We start from the raw sequence: 22,343 nt of genomic DNA on the forward strand, positions 1-22,343 counted from the left end.
TTCGAGTCATCAGAATTCAAGGAGAACCGGCCTACCAGTCCGGAACATGGGGGGTATCCCCCCTAGTATGTTAATATATTATATCTAGTTCTAGGATGGCCACCAACTGAACAATACTATATGCCCTATATAATAATGCTAGAGCACTAATGTCCAGTGAACTGAATGATAGATTAATCTAATTTTGTAACAAATGAAGTGGTGTACAATTAGATTACAAATGTAAGACTACAAATAGTTTACTAATTCAATCAAACAAAAACAGAACTGAATCAAAAGATTGGGGAGATTTTTTTCAAATTATAATGGATTATTTTAATTTTGAAGAAAATACAACTTCAATTTTAAAGTAAAACATAAAAGTAAAACAAAGTAAAGTAAAGTAAAGTAAAACAAACATGCCTTGGTCAAAGTATCTTTTATTGGAATTTTGTACAGTATAATTATTTTTTTAAAATCAAACTTATATTTCACATAAAAATAAACACTAGTTCATTAAGACTTCCATTTGTACAAGTCTAGCATTTGTATCGCCAGGCATACGGTAAGGGATCATACCAGCAAATGTAATAAGAATACGAGCTTGTTTCCTAAGGTAGTCCAGAAACTGTAAAAAATAAAATTATTCACATTCTGGCAGTTGGTGTAATACTATTTTAATACAGTGAAATGAATTTTTTTTTTTGTTTTTAATCTAAATAAGCAATTATCTAGTTTGGTGGTAAGGATTATATGTTAGCTATTCATAACTATATTTTTTTAAGGAAATTGCAACATAGACTAATATCAACTAAAATAAATTTAATTAATACTTCCAATATTTTAGCAAAGTCAAATTGTCATCATCAGGGAACAAAATATAATAAGATGTGTGCACAGGCTCTTATATTAAGTAATAAAGATGAAGCATGTCAACTGAGAGTAGGCCTAGGTCCTAGTGAGCTAAACTGGACATCCTTGGCTGTTGGGCTAAAGTATGGAGAATGAGAGCCTCCCAAATTTCATGCAACCAAATTTGTTGAGGTTAGGGTAGTTTCTTAAGGCAGAAGCAGATTCAAGGAACATTCTTTCATATTTACAAGGGGGTCTGGAAAGTTCTGATAAACACCTAGAACAAAAATTATATTAAAGCAACTGATATAACCAAGAAAGAACACTAGTAGCAGAGTTATGAAGGTAACTTATGTTCTTGGCATCTTTAATTTAATGTATAACAAAGTGGAAAAACTTTCAATGACATAGAGAAAGTTGTGCCCCCCCCCATGGTAATCTCCCAATCATCTATCGAACACTCATTTCAGTTCACTCATTTGATGCCAGGAGTAAATGCACACGTGAAAAGCACTTATAGCATTCTTTCATCAGCAAGCATTACTTATGCATTACAAAACATTGCTCTAGCTTTATTACAGTATTAGGAATTTATCATACGGATGATTTCCTTAAGTTGCTCCTAAGGTGAAGTCCTTTTACCAAAGTGTGAGCAAAGAAAATAAGCAAACTTTCATTCACTCACACTTGACAAAATAAAAATGAAAACAAAAATATTATTTCTTGTCAAGTATAATTTGTTTTTTCCAAATTGAAATGCATTTACATGTAAAATATTGGTCAAATTTTAGGTTAAACAAAGCACATGTTATTCCCAAAGAAAATTTTGTATAACAAAAAATATTATATAATTTCTCTTATCCCATTTTTGACTGCATTAAAGCAATTATCCTGTTTGATTTCCATGAACATATCAGGTTATTTGCAACTTCAGAGTGTAGTTTTACCTGGGTATCAAAATATTGTACACTACAACAGACATGCAGAAAGACAAATAAGGACAGACAGTCCATGGGTTATAAAACATACCTTTTCTCTACCTCCATCCTCACTTAGAGCAGCAAGTCTAACTCCTGATAAAGGTAACGGTGAAGATAATCCCACAGAACTTCTACAATGAGTAGTGTATATGCAATTAATTAGCAATTTTTATTAACATCTTGTGTATGATTTTCATTAACTATACAATGAATTTTAGGATACATTCAAAGTATTAATACTCACTTTGCTGATTTGTACTGAGAGAACAAAATGTTCATGGTGGCCAGCAAAATGTCAGGTAAAGTACGTCGCACCTATAAACATTTTTAACAAGTAGAAAAAACAATAGTGTATTAACATTAAAACATTAAGTGTATTTTCAAAATAATTATTATAATAACACTTGAGAGATAAAAAAAAAAAGCATATCTGTGTGTCACTGCCAAGTACAAGCAAACTATTATTACTACCATTATAGCAAGCTGACTCACTGTGACAAACTACCTAAAAATCGTGGACAAAGTATCATTGTTTGAAAGTATTTCATTATGGCAAATCTTCCATTATAATAAGCTATTCCTTTGGTCCCTGTGGGTTTACTATAGTGAGAAGTAACTAGAATACAATTACTACTACCTTAGGTAACAGACCAAGAGATTGTTAAATGAAAGCCTTCATAAAATTAAAAATCAACCTTGGAGATAGGCTAAGGTGTTGTACATATTCATCTCTCGTTCACTCTATTATTTGTATTACAGCACGAAATACAATAAATTATTATTATCATTATTATTATTAAGAGAGACCTTCAGGGAGTCAGAGACTCATCAAGGGAGGCCACATACTACACACACACCAGCTATCATACTTATTCTTGAATTCATTCACACTGCTTGCACTCACAACATCCAATGGCAATCCATTCCAATCATGCACTGCCCTCTGAGAGAAAAACCTACTCCTCACACCCATCTTGGCAGCCTTCATTCTCAGCTTCCAAGGATGCCCTCTTGTTCTATCCCTACCCTCCAAAAATTCAAAAATTCCATCAATTGAAATCTTGTATGATCCTTTCAAAAGTTTGTAAGTCTCAATCATATCGCCCCTCTTTCTCCTGTTTGGTAGTGTCTGCAGTCTACAAATTCTAAATCTGTCTTAATAATCAGTATTCCACAATCCTAATATTTTTAACACTCTCCTTTGTACTCTCTCCAAAACCAGGAGACCAGACCTGTGCACAATACTCCAAGTGAGGTCTTATCAAGGCCTTGTAAAGAGGCAAAATAACATCCTTATCTTTACATGTGAACATCTGTTTCAGCATTGCAATTATCTTTTGAGTTGAATTTGTAATCTTTGCCACATGGCCCCTAAACTTCAACTTCCTATCTTCCTCATCAGTTTCTTCTAGCCTAATCCCATCAATATAATACAACACTGGATATGTAATCATGCTGAAGTGAATGACTTTACATTCACTGACATTGAACTGACACCCATTTTCCCATGCCCACAATTCCAGCCTATTCAAATCATTCTGCAAGTACTGCATATCAGCAGCATTCCTGATTACCCCTACCTATCTTTGCATCATCAGCGAATAGGTGTATGTCTTTGTCAAATCCTTCCCAATATCATTAATGTATAGATTGAATAACAGTGGACCAAGCACTGATCCTTGTGGTACACCACTTGTTACCTTAAACCTTGCAGACTCACCCCCCCCCCCCTATACCACTTTTTGATATCTGTCAGTCAGCCATTCTCTCATCCATGCTAATATTCTATAACTCAAACCCATTTTCTCCAATTTATGCAAGTCTACCATGCTGTATTCTGTCAAAAGCCTTAACAAAATCCAAAAGTATCATGGTGTATTCATTCCCCTTGTCTAGTTCAATGGTAACATTGTTATAGAATGTGAGCATGTTGATAAAACATGACCTTCCCTTAGTAAATTCATGTTGTTTATTGCAAAGTAGAGATTCACTGTTATTTCTGAACGCAAGCTCTAACCAATTTTTCCAAAATCTTCACCACCACTCCTGAGATACTAATTGGTCAATAGTTAGATATATCGGTCTTTGCACCACCCTTGTACAATGGAAATTACTATACATTCTTTCCATTCCTGCAGAATCTTCCCTGTTCTGAGACTAATATTAAACATCCTGGTCAAAGGAATGGCCAGTTCAGCTGAACACTCTTTTAGCACATGTGCTGATATTCCATCAGTCCCTATTGCTGAATTCTTATTCAGTTTGTGCTCTAATAACAGCTCTAATACCTCAGCCTCACACAACTGCATTTCTTCATCTAGTGAAGAGGTAACGGTGAGCTCAATGTTGCGCTCACCAAGTTGATAGCTTTTAACGAAATGGGCACTCATTAACTGAACAACCTCTTCTGCATCTGGATTTAGAAGAGTTATTCTTTCATATTCATTCTTTCTTTTACTTGCAGCATATTGATAGAATTCTTGTGAATTGTCTTTAGCAAGCAGAGCTAGTTTCTTTACATACTCAGACTTTGCTTTACATACAATAGTTGCGACTATTCTAGCCTGCTGCTTATAACATTCATAACGGACGTCATCCTTATGCAAACAGTATTCCTTCCACAACGTCCTTTTCTTACGAATTTCTTGCTTAATAAGATTAAACATCCGTTTGACTCCTACTGTATTTATTCTTCGAACTCTTGGGACACATTCTGATATCGCATCATTTAAGTATTGTTTAAATGCTTCTCATGCACTATCAATATTCTTTCCATCCAGCAACTGATCCCATTCCACTGAACTCAGTATACTTCTCAGTTGGTCATAATTTCCTGCTTTGTAGTTCAGCATATAACCTTTTCTGAATGGAATATTCATAAGCTTAGTCACTTCCCAAGCGAGTGCCGCATGATCACTGTCACCAACCAGAGGCAGAATAACTGAAACACCCCTCTGACCCTATAATCAAATCTAACACTCTTTGACCTTGAGTTCAAAGAGTGTTAGATTAGTCCTTCTATCACATGCTGCTTGAGGAAGTTGTCCTGCAACAGCTCAATAAATGCATTTTCATTCTTCTCATGAGATTTAACACAGAATTTTCATCATCTGTATGATCAAATAAATTAAAGAGAAGACCAATGAAAAACGTGTCAGCTACAAGCTACAGTGCATAATTTTCTGGGTTTCAAATCAGCATCTTCAGAGTATGACTACATGAAAAATGGGAATGTAAAGCCATAACTAAATAAATAATGATTAACCACGGATTTATTATTTAACGCAGAATTTTCATACTTGTGTCAAGGGAATCTTGACATAATATAAAGTGGCACAGTCTAAAATATATTAAGGTCCTAATTACAAATTTAAACGAGATAGTATTAATAATACTAATTAATAAACTACTGGCTACTACAGAATGTGGAGAAATGTGCTATTTCTCATAATAGGGATAATTTCAGCCAAAAAAAAAAAAAAAAACAAATGCGAAAATTCTTTATTTATGATAAATAATAAACCCGTAATCAGTTATTTACATAGATTACAACTACTAGTTATAGTATAAATATAACAGTAAGTAAATAAAAGTTTAAATTATAATGAAAAAAAAAAAAAAAAAAAAGAATTGAAGTCCTAATTTGGCACACACAAAGAGGTTGTATATTATTATTGTACGGGTACTTCCATAAGTACAAAGACTCACCTCAGGAGACCCAAACTGTCTACATAATCTGTCATACTTCTCCTTGAACCCATTAACAGACAGAACACACAAAACTGACCCTGGAAACCATTCTATTCATTCATAACTCTCCAAGCAAAAACTCTAGCCCTCACACTAACCACACCTTTACTCGACTTCCAGGAATGGCCTTGATCTGCACCCTCTAGTCAAGTGCTGAAACATTTCCAATGCTATAAAACCCTTTAAGTAACTTATGTTTCTATCACATTCATTCCATTTTTTTCTCTATCAATCAACTTCTACAATCCACACACACACACACAAGCAAAAACTAGCCCTCACACTAACCACACCTTTACTCGACTTCCAGGAATGGCCTTGATCTGCACCCTCTAGTCAAGTGCTGAAACATTTCCAATGCATCAATGCTATAAAACCCTTTAAGTAACTTATGTTTCTATCACATTCATTCCATTTTTTTCACTATCAATCAACTTCTACAATCCACACACACACACACACACACAAGCAAAAACTCTAGCCCTCACACTAACCACACCTTTACTCGACTTCCAGGAATGGCCTTGATCTGCACCCTCTAGTCAAGTGCTGAAACATTTCCAATGCATCAATGCTATAAAACCCTTTAAGTAACTTATGTTTCTATCACATTCATTCCATTTTTTTCACTATCAATCAACTTCTACAATCCACACACACACACCCTCAATCTATCCTCATAGGAAACATTCCACAGACCACTCACCATCTTGTTCACTCACTGAATCCTCTCCATCACTTCCTCATCCCCAAGAAATCCAGGAGGCCAGACCTGAACCAAGTAAACTAGATGTGGATGTATCAAGAGGCCTTATAAAGAGAAATAACTTTCTTATCTCTAATTGTTAGTATGTTCTTTAATAGCCAAGTAACCTTATGAGCTACCTTAGCAATCTTAGTAATATGCCCTCTATACTTCAACTCTGTCTACCACCACTCCTAAATTCCGAGGTTCATCTATTTCCTGGAGTAAAGTTCCATCAACATGATACACAGCTTGTAACTGATTAATCCCAAAATGCATAACTTTACATTTCTCCACATCAAACTGACACCCATTTTGTCCATAGTGACAACCTATTTAAATCATCCTACAAGCTCTCCACATAGTATTGATTAACTATTACTTTACCTAATTTTGCATCAGAGCCTCTGCAGCTCAGTTTGGTATAGACGGTCCTTTGGTTGGAAAGACATGGGTAGTAATCCTATTCATGACATAAGTGGCCTTTCTCTGGTCCCTTTTGCCTAAAAGTGATTTAGTCAAAATTATCTGGTCTCATATGGAGGTAGAAGGTTTTTTCACACAGAAACTCGTTTTTTTTTTTTTTTTTTTTTTTTTTTTTTTTTTTTTTTTTGTCCCTTCCTCAGAACAGGCAAACTGGCCTGTTCTGAGGGACACACAAACATGGTGTGAACACACAATGGATCTAGCGTCATGAATACCTGCCCTTAGTGGAAGCAGCAGAGGAATGACGAGCCAGCTGCATCAATTTGTTGTAAACCCCTCATTAGGGGACTCTACCTGCCCTAAGGGATGAATAAGAAGGGAAGGAATTTTCATCTTCTGTATGATCAAATAAATTAAAGAGAAGACCAATGAAAAACGTGTCAGCTACAAGCTACATTGCATAATTTTCTGGGTTTCAATAATTTATGTACAAATTAAATAGTGGTGATCCCACCATGGACCACTAATCTGCTTTTGTCTTTCCTTACCTTTCAGCACACCTGCTTAATCCTGGAATCTGTTCCTTCATATACCACTTTTATATTTGTCCATCAGCCATCCTCTTATTCACATAACAAGTGTTATATCCATCCCCATTTGTTCTCATTTGTGTAACATAGTTCAAGGTGATATTCTGTTAAAATGCCTTTCAAAATTCCAGCAGAATCATTACGTAGCCAATTCCTTTACCCAACTAGCTGTCACTCTATTATAAAAAGTTAGTAAATTACTAAGTCATGAGCAACCCTTCAAAAACCTATGTTACCCCTCAGAGTATTATTTTTATCCACCCATCCTTGAAGTCTCTTTTTGTCCAATTTTTCCAGTACTTTAACCACCACTCCTAAAATACTGATTGGTCTATAATTTGCTACTGCAGTCTTAGAACCTCCTTTAGGTAAAGGAATTATGTTGCCCTCTTTCCAATCCCTTGGAACTCTACCAGAACTGAGACTTAAATTAAAGAGCCCAGTCAGAGGCATTGCCAGTTCCCTTGCACAAAATGCAAGCTGATATCCTATCTAATTCCACAGCTGTATTTATATGGAGATTCTGAAATATCCTAAGAATTTCCAATTCACCTGCCTCTATTTCCACACCAATCTGTCACATGTCACAGCATGGATGATATACTCTTGCAAAATGGTCACTTAGTAATTCAACTATTTCATATACTTCTGTCACCTTGTCACCATCAGCACTCATTAAGATTATTCTTCCATAGTTATTCTTCCTCTTACTACATAAGAAAGAACTCTATGGGATTCCTTTGGCCTGCTGGGCTAGTTTCTTTTGATAATCTGATTTTGCCTTCCTTACCATACAGGTCACCTTTTTCCCTGAGCCTTGTACTGTTCACCTTTCTCCTTATATATCCACTCTGCTTAATTGGATTTTGCCTTCTTTACCATAATGATGACCTTTCTTGCCTGACTCTTGTACTGTTCACAAGCTTGCTGGTAATCTTTCTCCTTATATACCTTCCAACAATCTTTCTCTTCTTCTTCTTTTTTTTTTTTTTTTTTTTTTTTTTTTTTTTTTTTTTTGCAGCTTATGCTTAACGATACTACTTATCCATCTAACTCCTACCTGATTTACCCTACTTACCTTAGGTATACAATTTAATATTAAATTAAGAGAAAACTTGAAGCTGTGCTATGGCATAAAGCCATGGCACAGCTTCAAGTTTTCTCCTAAGCTTGTCAGTATCTTTTGCCTTGTAGTGCCACATGTACCCCTTCTTGACAGAATACTCCTCATGTTTTGCAATCTCCCAAGTCAAGACCACATGGTCACTTTCCCAATCAGATGCAGTGTAGCCACCTTGGTTATGGATAGCTCTTCGGATCTTACAACCAGGTCCAAAACTCTCTCAACCGATTCCCATCCACAAATGTTGCCTCAAGCAGTCTCTCAGTAGGTGGATAAATTCCATTTCCTTCCTTCTATATAATCTTGTTTCCAATCTATATCTCCATAGTTGAAGCCCCGCCCCCATAATAATCATTCAACACTTGCATTCATTGTACTAATTTGCTGATGCATGTCTTCTAGGTCATCCCTGGGAACTCCTGGCCTATAGGAGGCACCAGCCATATATTTTGACTTATTGGCTTTAATTTTACAATATACCGTATCAAATGAACAGCCACTCTCCCACTATCTCCTATTCTTTTAAACTGCAGTTCATATGCTGTAATCAGCAGTACCCCTTCCCTGAAAATACTAAACCCTTCGCATTCTATCCCTGTAGCTACATCATCTGCTATTAGCCAAGTCTCACATGCCTATAACTTTTTGGCAAGTTGCAGTAACCGATGCCAAAACTTCCTCTCTCTTGTTTGTGATACTTCTAGCATTAGTATACAGAAAATGCAATGTTCCTTTAAGCTGGCTCCAGCCACCTTTATTTCCTGAATTGACTACCTTATTATTCAATATTTTTCCTTGAGAGACTAGATTCAGCACTTGGCCATTCTCACACTCACCTAATGAGTGCCTTCACACACACACACATCCACCTGCTTAAGTTTTCTTGAATTTGTGCTTCAGTATAGAAGTTTTTACAGTTGTTAAACCGATATTTATCTTAAATCAACTGGTTTCCAAATTTCTGGCAGATTAATGCAGCCATACTTGTTGAGGCCAGAAGAGTGCTTCATAGCCACTGCTAACTCTAGAAACAGTCTCTGAATTGTAATGACTTCTATATAGTATGCTAAGGTTGCCACATCTAATACTGTGTGAGATAGTGACCAAAGCATGGTCTGCTACTCTTAACTTTCCATAATGATGGTAATAGATGTATTTCTTGTGATCTCAACGGTGGATGTTAACAGATCTTCCTTTCTAATTATAGAAGGAAGGCCATGCTTAAATTAAGTTAAACTCACCCCCCCCCAATATTTTTGAATTATTCAAATTTACTACACATACAGTTATTTACTTGACAAGGAAGCATCTGCAAACAACTTAATGACTGGAATGGGTCCTCCCCTACTTGGCCAATGGTTGCCACACAGCATTTCGAGAACAAAGTACTTACCAGAGCTGCTTTCAAAGCTTTAATCTGGTTGTGATATGCAGATGATGTATTTGCTATTTTGCATCATGGGAAGGACACTTCGGATTCCTTCGTATGTCCCGTAAACAGTTAATAGCCTAAAATACATTTTACATTAGAAAAATAATCAGATAACTCTACCCTTTCTTGACACTAATCACTCATCATTAACAAGCCCAAAGTATGGAAACCTCAAAATGTTAACTCAACGCCAGGGCTACTTGACTGATGCAGCCCTTGCAAAAGAGCTACCTTTGCCACACTTTTTGACCAATGGTGGTGGCTCATACAAATCAGAAATACTGAAGAAATGTAACCTTCACACCACATTCAAACCACATTGCAAATTAGCAACCCTGATCTGCTCACCTAAGATCAAACTTGATCCTATTACACTCCGGAGTACCCTGTGATTGAAGTTGGCCTACTATGGATAAACAAGATCTGTTATCTGCTTTCAAGAAATACATTCCCTACCATCATACTGGCAGGTAAGAAATGGCAGACCATGCTTTGGACACTTTCTTCACATGGGATCAGTTGGATGGAAACCAGCATGCTAGAAATTGTTACAAGTTGGAGAGACCTTTTTTTTATAGTCAGCAATGGTCATGAAGCACTCTCCTAACCTTAACAAGTATGGCTGCATTAATCTACCAATGATTCAGGAGAAAGTCAGTTTAAGATCAACTTCAATTATAAAAACTTCTATACAGTTGTGGAGGATGCTAATTTAGAGACATTAGGTCTTTTGTCTGTTATTATTTGAACTATTTAATTTATTCATTGTCATGTTTGTACTTAAGTAGTAGTAGTGCTCTGAAGATGCTAGTCTGAAACCCAGAAAATATATCCCAGTTAATATCTTTATACGATTTATGTTTTTTTTTTTATTTTATGTGTAACACTGAAGAAATGAACATGCAAGAATGTCCTGACATGATTAACTACTGTATAAAAGCATTAATCAAAGAAGCCAAGGCTGTGACAGGCCATTATTCCTAACACAATGGGATTTATCTGCACATCTAAAAGATATTTCAGGATGTCTTATTTATTGAATATTTGAATGCAATATTTGCATTTTGCCTAGCAGTAATAATGGAGACATTGTGAAGGATAGAGATAACTTGGGAAATAAAGTAATTTGAATAAGAACATAATTTATTTAAATACTCGCTTGATATTCTGACTATGCCCTTTGGACACAACCAAAGGCAACTTTTCACACACACACACACACACACACACACACACACACACAGAATTAGTCACCCAGATGTCTGGAAATTTTTCTTACATCCACACTTGTTCTGTTAGGAGTCTTCTGTAAAGTGCAAGCAAATTTCCAGCATAACGTATCACTTTTTTGAATTAGTTTCTTTGGATAACAATGTTTCTCCGACTAACTGCATGCAAGGTTTGTTATCTAGCAAATAGTTTGCTAATTCCTTTGTGTATATGGTTCATAAGTTTAGAATTCTGGTGTTCTCCTCTCCATTTTTCTGCAGATCCTCCAGACTATCCAAAATATGGGAGTTTACACTGGAACTGTATTCTATATATATGCCAGTTACTGATTATACCAGGTAGACCTAAAGGGCAAATTAGCTTCACTTAACCATTCAAACAGCCATACAGATAAAATATATGAAAAATTTAAGAGTCATGGCTGTGTTATTTCAATAGCATCCAAATGTTATACAAGGGGTTTCCAAACAGTAAGGTAATACATTATTTTCATCAAGGATGTTTAATAATAAGAAGTCGATATTATACACCAAGAAATAAGTGAAAACATGCACTGCTTCTCTGTAAAGTCTCCAAATTCCTTGATGCATTCGTCATGAATGATAGATCAGTTTATCCATACACCGACTACGTAACCAACATTTCACCGCCTGATGAACTTCCTCATCTGTAGATGCCACCCAGAAAGGTGTTTCTTGAGGGGGGGGGGGGGGCGAACAAATGGAAGTATGAAGGCAGTAAGTCTGAGGTGTAGGGGAGATGTGACAGAGTTTTCCAACAATTACAGTGCAACCACTCATGAGGGGTTGCACAGTGTGTGTGTGGAGTAGCGTTTTCATGCAACAAAATCATGCTACTTGTCAGAAGTCCTGGTCGTTTGCATTGAATGCTAGCTTTGTTTGTCCTTCATTTGAATGCCAGTTTGTCCAATGTTACACAGTAAAGCTCTACATTGATTGTTCCACCCTTTGGCAAGAAGTCCGCAAAGAGAACACCTTGGCAATCCCAGAACACTGTGGCCATAACTTTTCGGACAGTGGGAACAGTTTGAAATTTTTTGGGCAAGGAGATTGTGGATGTTTCCAGGTCATGGAATCATGTTTACTCTCTGGGGTAAAGTGATGAATCCATGTTTCATCTGATATTTGATATCCATCTGATATCCATGTTTCATCATGATGATAGACATGTAAATGAGAGTTCATTTGAGGCAGTCTGGTGCGAAATAGTGACCAACGCAACCAAATATACAGTTGGATGCTGCTATAGGCCAGGGAGTACGGGGGGAGATATTGAATTCATGCATCAGCAACTTAGTGGAATGAGTGAAGGCTTAGTGATTATTATGGGGGATTTTAATTATGGTGATATCAATTGGAAGGAGGAAATATCACGTAGCAAAAAGGAAATGGAGTTCATACATCTTCTACGAGATAATTACTTGAAATAGCACGTAACTGAAGGGACACGTGGTGTGAGAGTGTTGGACCTGGTTATTGGTTCAGAGGTTATATGCATAAGTAAGGTGTCCTCGTTACCTCCAGTTGGTGAAAGCGATCATGTGGTATTGACTTGGGAGGTTGCAAAATCTGTGGATTTTTCTATTAAGAAGGGGTATGTACGGAACTACAGGTTAGGCAATTATAACAAGCTTCGGAGTGGGCTTGCAGCCATCCCATGGCAGAACATATTGCAAGGGAAAGATGTTAGCAGTGCTTGGGATAAAATCAGCGGGTATCTGAGGAAAGCAATATCAGATTGTGTCCCCATGGCCAGGAGGTCAAACAAGGCAGGCATTAGATGGATGAGCAGTAGTATCAAGCTTGAACTGCAAAAAAAGAAAATGTTATGGAGAATTTACAAGGAGAAGGGCGATCAGAACACCCATGAGCAGTACAAGGCTCAAGCTAGGAAGGTTACCAGCATAGTAAGAAAAGCTAAATCAGATTATGAGAAGACCTTAGCCAAAGAGATCAAGGGTAATCCCAAAGAGTTCTTCCGCTATGTGGCAAGTAAGAGGAAGAATGACTTCGGAAGGATAACCTTAGTGGGTGCTGATGGTATTGAGGTGACAAAATCAGATGTAATAGTCGAGTTACTGAGTGATCACTTCTCAAAAGTCTATCACCCAAGTGAGGATATCTCTATACCTATAGCAATACCTAATGTGAGAATTGAAGCTAAAGAATCAGAAGTATTAAATATATTGCAAAACTTAAATGCAAACACTGCGGTAGGCTTAGATGGAATATCAGCTCGGGTGTTGCGTGAATGTGCAAATGAATTGTCAACCCCTCTTACCTGGATATTTAATTTAAGTTTGAACTCTGGTATGGTCCCTAGGGAGTGGAAGTTAGGCAAAGTGGTTCCTTTGCATAAGGGTGGCTCTAAAACTGCGGTATTGAATTACAGACCAATCACCATCTCAGGAGTAGTGGTAAAAGTATTGGAAAAGTTGGTTAAAGACAAAATTCAAGAATGGGTGGATCAGGATATGATACTCTATAGAGGCCAACATGGTTTTGTTAAAGGTAGATCCTGCCTTAGCAATCTATTAACTATTCATAATAGAATAACATCAGAGTTGGACAAAGGAACTGGCTACACAGTGGTACTTCTGGATTTTGCTAAGGCTTTTGACAGGATACCCCATAGAACACTGTTACGCAAATTGGAGCAGATGGGAATGGATATTAAATTGGTGATATGGATAGGAGAATCGCTCAGGGAGAGATACCATAAGGTGGTGTATGGAGGAGCCGAGTCCAGAATGAGGCAGGTGACCAGTGGTGTGCCTCAGGGCTCTGTGCTTGGGCCAATGTTGTTTAATTTGTATATAAATGATATAGGAAACGGCTTAAAGGGAGATATTCAGTTGTTTGCTGATGATGCAAAGTTGTGTAGTGCAATAAAAAATCAAGCTGATGTTGAAAGTTTGCAGGAGGATTTAAATAAGCTGGTAAAATGGGCAAAAGAAAATGGATGTCAGTTCAATGTGGAAAAGTGTAAAGTCATGCATTTTGGGATTAAAAGATTACCAGCTGTGTACTACATCGATGGAAAGGTACTCCAAGAGATTGATGAGGCTAGGGACTTAGGGGTATTGGTAGATAGGGAGATGAAGTTCAGAGGACACATTGCTAAGGTGTCCAAGATTGCACATAGGATTACTTGGTTGTTGAGGAACACACTGACATCCAGAGATAAGGAGGTTATTATTCCCCTTTATAAAGCATTGATACTTCCACATTTGGATTACTGTGCTCAGGTCTGGTCACCTGGATTCCTTGGAGATGAGGAGGCTGTGGAGAGGGTTCAGAGAAGAGTGACCAAGTTGGTGAGTGATATAAAAAATGCTCCCTACATTGATAGATTGAGAGCTTGTGGATTGCAGAGGTTGGTTGATAGGCGAAGAAGAGGGGATATGATAGAAACATTTAAATTACTAAAAGGTTTTTATAGGATTGATGCAGGGGAAATGTTTCAGCTGTGTGATAGTGATGGAAGAACAAGAGGTCATCTCTGGAAATTAAAGAAGAGTGTGGTTAACAAAGGTGTCAGAACAAGGTTTTTTGCCTGGAGGGTGGTGAATGAGTGGAATTCATTGCCTGACTTTGTTGTGAGCTCTTCATCTGTAAATGAATTCAAGAAGAGATATGACAGATATTGTTTTGCTAGTTTGGGTCTCCCGCGATGAGTCTACTGACTCCATGGAGATACCCGTAATAATAATAATAATAATAATAATAATAAAGAAAATCCTTGCCTTTGTCACTGTATCACAATAGATTCTCCAAACACATCCCAATGTGTGTTGCCTTGTGCTCCTCTGACAACTATCAGGGCACCCAGCATGGATGTAAAATAATTTCCAAACCTCTGGGAAACTAATTCCATGTATTAATCAAAAGTCATCTACGCAGTCAAAACATGTGAATGCATGCTTGATATCCTATGCATTTATTCAATTTTGTTTATCGTATTATCTTTATGCCTGACAATGCATCAGTTACTCTTAAGCAAAATACTGGACAAAAGATTTGTTATCTTTCTCTTAATGTGCGTTAAAATTAATGGCCTGCTACAGCAATGAATTACTACAATATCACAGATTTTGAAGTCTGTAGCTAAATCAAAACTAGAAATATGCATCAAAATGAAAATAAATAAATTGAATTGTCTCTACTCTTACAGTGCTTGACATGTCCTTTAAAAAACTTCAGCAATAAATGAATAAATGTATTTTTATTATTGACATAAATTTACCTCTTCAGCATATTGAGAGAATGCATTAACCTTCTGCTCTACCTGATCTTCTTGAAATGGCAATATATTTAGCCTCTGAATTGTCTAAACATCAATTAAATAAAAAAAATTGAAATACCACAATTATTTCATTATTTATAAGTATAAAAATAAAAGCAAGTTCCAAATACCAATGTATATCAATGTTTTGAACTCACCTGACCAATCTACACATTTTAATAGGAAAATGTCTTACTCATTATTAGGTTTCATTGTATGCAAGGTATCCAAAATCATGGTCAGCTAGACCAGACTGACCAGTTATGGCAGCAGATATATTTATTGTGTTCTTCTAGGCAGATCTTCCAGTTTAACAATACTAAGATAATTTGCAAGAACAAGGAACCTTGTAAACAGCTAGAACAGAGAATAGAATGAGTGGATCCTTAGGGGAATAGATAAGAGCAGCCAGTTTCAGATGCTTTGGACACCCACCACAATATGCTAGAAAAAAGTCACTCTATTACACCATAGCAAATACAAACATGAGAAGCTATTTCTCAAATCTGCCTCTGCCCTGAAAAACTTTCCAAACCTCAACAAATATGGGTGCATGAGACTGCCCAAAATTTGGGAAGCACTCATCCTCAGATCTTCAGCCCAACAGCCAAGACCACTCAATCTAACCCACAGAGGGTGCCAGTAGGCCCAACTTTGGTTGCCTTTCTTCAGCCTCATTTGCTCAGTATTAGTGCCCATACTTTTCTGTGATCCCCCTGATGTTATTTCCTGAAAAATAACAGAGGTTGGAGGCACTGTTGACTCGAGTTTTGATAGTACCATACTGGTGAGGGAGATGGAAAATTTATGTATATATCTACACGTGTGGGTGGACTTTCTGTAAATTGAGAAAGAAAGGGTGCCATGCCACCAGGAAGCCGAGTGATTAGAGTATCCAAGAAAAGGCATGCTATTATTATTATTTTCTCTTTCCATGGTAAAGTGGATTCTGGGGTGCTGGTTGTTGAGGTGGAGAAGGAAGGAGTCCAAATGTCTGAGTCATGTGGCCAAACAGAGAACACATCAATATATCTAAGCCAGATAGACAGTTTGAAAATTGCAGCATCAAGGACAAAATTTTCAAACTGTTCCATAAAGAAATTGGCTAAAGGAGGAGAGACCATGATTGTACTTTATCTGTTTACAGTTTGTTAAACCAGCCTAATCTTAATAAATATGGCTGTGTTAAACTTCCCAAGATTTGAAACCTCAAGTTTCCTGCTCAACAGCAAAGGCTAGCCAAACAGTATGTTGGGTTAAGCTTTTAGTCTATTTTTTCCCCCACTTATTATTTTTTGAGTGTTTTTGTGTGTGTGTCCTTTTACAATTTTGAGATTATATCTCTGTGACCAAGATGAAATACAGGATCCAACACACTTGTATTTTATTTTTCCTTTGTGCTATATTCATTCCATTAAACCTAATAATGAGTTTAAACCAGTACATAAGACTTAATGCTATAAAGGAAAATTCATAGTCCTTTGTTTTGACCAATACGAAAATAACCCAGTGAAATTTCAGTAGAACAAAACTTATGAAACAATCTTTTCGTTTTAAACTGAAAATAACTTAGTTACTTTTTTCTGGGGGGGGGGGGGGGGCATGAAAAGTGAAGCTAATAATAAAATAAATATGTGGTGGAACATTGCTCAGGACATGATGCAGTCATTGTTAACACTGTTCAAAGACAAAGGTAAATTACAAAAGGAACATCAAGAAACACGTTACATTATTGTTAACAAATGAATATGAATGAGCCTCATCTTGAAAAGAATGTGAAATAGGAGCTAATTACCATCCAGTTTTAAGTAACAAAAGCTGGGATTAACTTTGAGATATCTCCATTTTTCTGTAATTCATAAGCCTTTTGAATGCTTCTAAGGTGCTATGGAATATCTTGATAACTAGACAAATACGTTTTAACAGAACATCTCCAGGTCCATAATCTATTGAAAGGGTGCATATTTTGTCAAACTATTTTCAAGAAATCATGAATTAAAAAAATTCACTTCTGAAAAAATTTTATGTATTGCTGATAATCATGTGTTTCCACACTAGTACAGGATGGACATACAACTTCAAAGTTTTAAGCTACTTACTAGATGTAATTCCAAGATGGTGTTCGTTTTGTAATTACAGGCAGTCCCCAACTTATGTAAATTCAGACTTACACAAGTTATCCTGAAAGAGCTGGAAACTAGTGAATTATGAAAATGTTACTTAATGCACCTGCTTTATTCAAATGACTCTAATGGAATTCTTCTGCAAGTGTACACATGTGTAGACTTTCCTCAGTCTCACTTTCAAAATGAATTATACTATATTTTAGTGTTTGCATGATATATATTTTCATTATCTGCACTGATCCTAATGCCTCTTGGCTCAAATAAAAGAGAATAAAAGGGAAAAAAAGAGAATAGATGACACATTAGTCTGTTAATGAAAGATTATGAAGAGAAAAGACAAGACTGTTTCAGTCACTGCTTCATACTTTCACATGGAAGGCTGAATGGTCAAATTAAGTAAAAAAAATTTTTTTTTTCTATTTTCTCATACAATTTATACTGTATTGTGTTACCCTGCATTAATAATTACATACTGAAATTCAATTTGAATATAAATTCTGTGAAAGAAACTAACAGAAAACTTTAAAAGCATGTTAATGCATTACTACATATACATACTATAAGTGCATAAGCAATGGGACGTGATTAATGTATAGGATTTAAGGGGCTAAATTCAAATTATGCAAAATGTGACTCTTACTTAAGCCAGGAACTGTCTGTAATATGGTTACCCATTCTTGACCATCACATTAAAACTGACTTTTCATAAAGCATATTAAAACTTTTGCTTAAGAAGATGGAAATTGGCAAAATAACTGTATAGTGTTCATTAACACTATACAATTTATTAAAGTAACAGTTAATAAATCATAACATGATTTATTAACTGTTATTATTACAACTTGTCAATTCTCAGAAAGAGTGCTGATGCTTTTTCCTACCTTTTTTTTTAATGTTGTATTTAAGTTAAATATATTGCAGTAATTTTTTATTGTATACATTTTGAGATTTATCTCATTTCTCATAACAGCCTATATGCATTCAACTGGTAGTGATGTAATTTTAATTGTGGTTGCAAGATATTAATCATACCCAATGAACATGATCTCACATCCACATTATTAATCTTTTATCAGGAAATGATTACATCCATAGTTGTTTTTCTCGAAATAAAATTTGTGTATGGTGTCAATTTATTTACTCTTATTTGAAGTAGTGTTGTAAATAAATTTCAAAATGAAAAATTTAACAAGACATTGTGCTTATAGACCAGGCATGCCCAACTTATAGCCTGCAGTCCAAATCTGGCCTAGACACTCTCAAACTGGTCCACCAATTTATACTGAAATTCAAAATTTTTAAACAAAAAATTTTAAATATAATTTTATAGATACAATCAATATTAAGTATGAGAAAAGAAAAAAGTGATGAAAAGCATGATGCAACATAACATTTCCCAAATAATGCAAAAATTGTGTGAATATGACAAATGTCTATTATTCTGTTATGTCTATTGTAGTTTGCATTTGTACTTTTTCAAGTTTTTTGTCTTGTCTGCAGTGTACAATTTCTATTGTTTTTTTCCCACAATTTCTTGTTATATGTAGGTATGTATATAGAGTATATAAATATTTGACCCATGATACAAAAAAAAAAAAAAAAAAAAAAAAAAAAAATAGAAGTGTGTTTAGCCCAAACCCAACAAAATGCAGGCTACCCTTTCTACAGACCCTCAGAAAATTTTTGCAAAAAATAATTAGATGAATTTGAGACATCAGAGAGAGTAAGCTGACAAAGAAAAAGAAATAATTGGTTCTTTTAAAGATTTGAATACAATAGCAGAGCAGGATATGAATAAAAATTAGTATACCATCAAAAGGAAAATATATACAAAAGTTTAAAAAAAAAATAATAAAATAAAATAATAGTTGAACAGCTTTTGTAAATGAATTGTAAACTCAAATACAAATATTATTTAAGAAAGAATGAAATGTTCAAACCAAGAACCAAACTCTGGAGACCAAGTGGCAAAATATAGAAAAATCTGAACTTCAGGATCAGATTTTTCAGGTATCTTCTACATAGCCTGCATGTGAAATCATTTGCTATCATCCCCCCCCCCCCCTCTTAACTCAGTACTATCATATCTAGGTAGTAATCCTACATTTTTTACTCTTTCACATTTCTTTCTTGCTTCTTCCAACAGACCTTTCATATCTTCTTACATACTATGTTTGGCACCACTTAAATTATTAGTACCTAATAATTAATTAATAATAAACTAATAATAATTAATAATAAATTAATAATAACAATAATCAGTGCCTAATAAGGATGACGTGACGATGTAATATAATGAGTGTAATATATGAAATGTTTAAAGATAAGTAGTTAAAATGTTGAATGGATCACTTATGGATGAAATCTAGATAACTTGGAAGAGATCTTACCTCTCTCATGGTGCACTTCATTAGTAATGCATAAATCAATGATCAATAAACAAAAATGACTGGCAATTTGGAATTTAGCTAAACAAATTTATTCCATTAATTGAAAGGGGGGGTTGGTAAATCCCGTTCTGTTTTATAGCCGGGTCCGAAACTCGGAATGAAATCCATAGAGTTTCGGACCCGGCTATAAAACAGAACGGGATTTACCATCCCCCTTTCAATATCGGCAGGCCCAAGTGTAAATGATCACTTGGGTAGTAACAAAACCATGCAAAGGTGGAGCAAGTTCTGTCACTACCCAGACCGGTTTCAACCTTTTTTGAGGTCTCATCAGTGAGTAGGTAGACCTGGAATATCAAGGTTTTTAAGTGAACACGAACTTACATACCCCTACTATCGAATTGCCAAAGTGGTGCACTCCTATATTGTTAATTACTAAGATAATAAGCCCAAAGGCTATTTTACCGGCAAATTTGTTAATTGAAAGGGGGGATGGTAAATCCCGTTCTCTTTTATAGCCGGGTCCGGGTCCTTTCAATTAACAAATTCGCTGGTAAAATAGCCTTTTGGCTTATTATCTTAGTAATTAATATTAATTAACAATATAGGAGTGCACCACTTTGGCAATTCGATAGTAGAGGTATGCAAGTTCGTGTTCACTTAAAAACCTTGATATTCCAGGTCTCCCTACTCACTGATGAGACCTCAAAAAAGGTTGCAACCAGTCTGGGTAGTGACCTCTTCTCATAATGTAAAACAATATATATACATCTCTTAGGAGCTGGGTTTTACATTATGAGAGAATATTAAAGTTAGTGACAGAGCTTGCTCCACCTTTGCATGGAGTTTCCCTGGTGTTGTACTACCCAAGTGATCATTTACACTTGGGCCTGCCGATAATTTTTTCGGCATGAAACTCTATGGATTTTGATCCGAGTTTTGGACCCGGCTATAAAACAGAACGGGATTTGCCATCCCCCTTTCAATTAACAAATTCGCCGGTAAAATAGCCTTTCGGCTTATTATCTTAGTAAATTTATTCCATACTGGTTTAAACCAAAAGACAATAATGATACAAGATGAATTTTCATGGATGTCCAGTTAAACAAAGCCCCTGATATTTTCATCAGGGAACCAGGGTACTCAGTGGAAACAGCAAGGGCTTTGTTTGACTGGGCCATCATGAAGTTTAACTTAAGTACAGAAAGAAAGAAAGAAATCAAACTGACAGAAGAATTAGAAAAGTACAACTTGGACATAAATGATGTCACCAAAACAAAGAAGACAAAACAAGTGAAATTCTTCAAAATAATAAATACAAGAATGATCTTGAATTGCAAGCAATATCAAGCAGTGATGTGAGAAAACAATCAAAATGGGGACTAGGAAAATTAGACCATTTTGTGCTTATAGTTACTTCCACAGACAATTCTACTATGGAAGAGGTGAAGGTATTTTTTAAGTAATCAGAGAAGGCAATTAACAGAGAAAAAGTTGGTCCTTGTTATAAATCTAAATAGCAGAATAGGAGACAAATCAGACATGATGATGGGTTTGGGGAAAATGTAGAAAAGAGCAAAGCTAATGATAACAGTAAGTACCTGCTGGATTTCTGTTCAGAACATCAATTGGTCATTACTAATAGTATGTTCTAACACAAAGATTGCACAAATTCGGATGGAGAGAGAGAGGACACAGGGAATTTGAAATATGAAGTGATCAAAGTTTTGAGAAGGATGAACTGGATAAAATATCAAAAAGAAGAGTATAAAAAAGAAAGTTTTAAAAAGAATCCAAGTTTTTGAGCAGCTTTCAAAGGCAAACTGTAAGTACAAATATTATTCAAGGAAAAAAAAATTGAAGCCTGAAAATAACCAAATCAAGGAGACTCAGTGGCAGAAGAAAACAGTGATTCAGTTGGAGAAATGTGTTGAACTACATACAAGTAGAGAAAAGTCAGAAATGCAGGATGAAATCAGGAAGTAAGAGAGAGAATCAATGATAAGAAGGAAGCTATCCAAAATTCCTAATAGCACATGCCCTGAGAGAGAAAAGTAAAAGAAAATTGTGTAAAAGTAGCTAAACAAAAGTCATGAGAAGACTAGGGCAAGAATATAGAAGATATCAGAAAGGTGCAAAATGCTCTAGATGCTATTGGAAGAGCTTAAAAATGGAGGAAAGTGAACTGTAAAGGAATCAGATATTACAAAGGTGGCATGGAAAAAACTAATGATATAAATGACTGGAGTAATTACTTTGAAAGAAGGTTAAATGAAATAAGAACTTATAGAACTCTGATAGAAAATGATTCAAGAAGAATGCAATCAGGAGTACGTGTCAATATTTGAGCTGGAAAAATCCATCATGAAATGTGTAAAGGCTGCATAATTCAAAAGGTGATTAGAAGGTCAAATT

General features: G+C 35.7%; 1 protein-coding gene across 3 annotated transcripts in view; it reads right to left on the minus strand.

The window, feature by feature from the left end:
• Nucleotides 1-401: 401 nt before the first annotated feature.
• Nucleotides 402-22,343, minus strand: part of LOC150110190 (nuclear pore complex protein Nup93-like) — a 314,507-nt gene continuing 292,565 nt past the window's right edge. For all 3 annotated transcript variants that reach the window (XM_090392052.1, XM_090392041.1, XM_090392034.1), the window contains exons 22-25: nt 15,374-15,457; nt 2,056-2,126; nt 1,861-1,942; nt 402-607 (exon numbers count right to left, since the gene is read on the minus strand). In XM_090392052.1, coding sequence (XP_090248178.1) covers nt 488-607; nt 1,861-1,942; nt 2,056-2,126; nt 15,374-15,457 — 357 coding nt within the window. In that variant the 3' untranslated portion in view covers nt 402-487. The remainder of the gene's footprint in view (nt 608-1,860; nt 1,943-2,055; nt 2,127-15,373; nt 15,458-22,343) is intronic.

The sequence above is a fragment of the Typopeltis vanoorti genome, chromosome 1, assembly GCF_054136105.1.
Source record: "Typopeltis vanoorti isolate ZY-2024b chromosome 1, IOZ_Tvanoo_1.0, whole genome shotgun sequence".
NCBI lineage: Eukaryota > Metazoa > Arthropoda > Arachnida > Uropygi > Thelyphonidae > Typopeltis > Typopeltis vanoorti.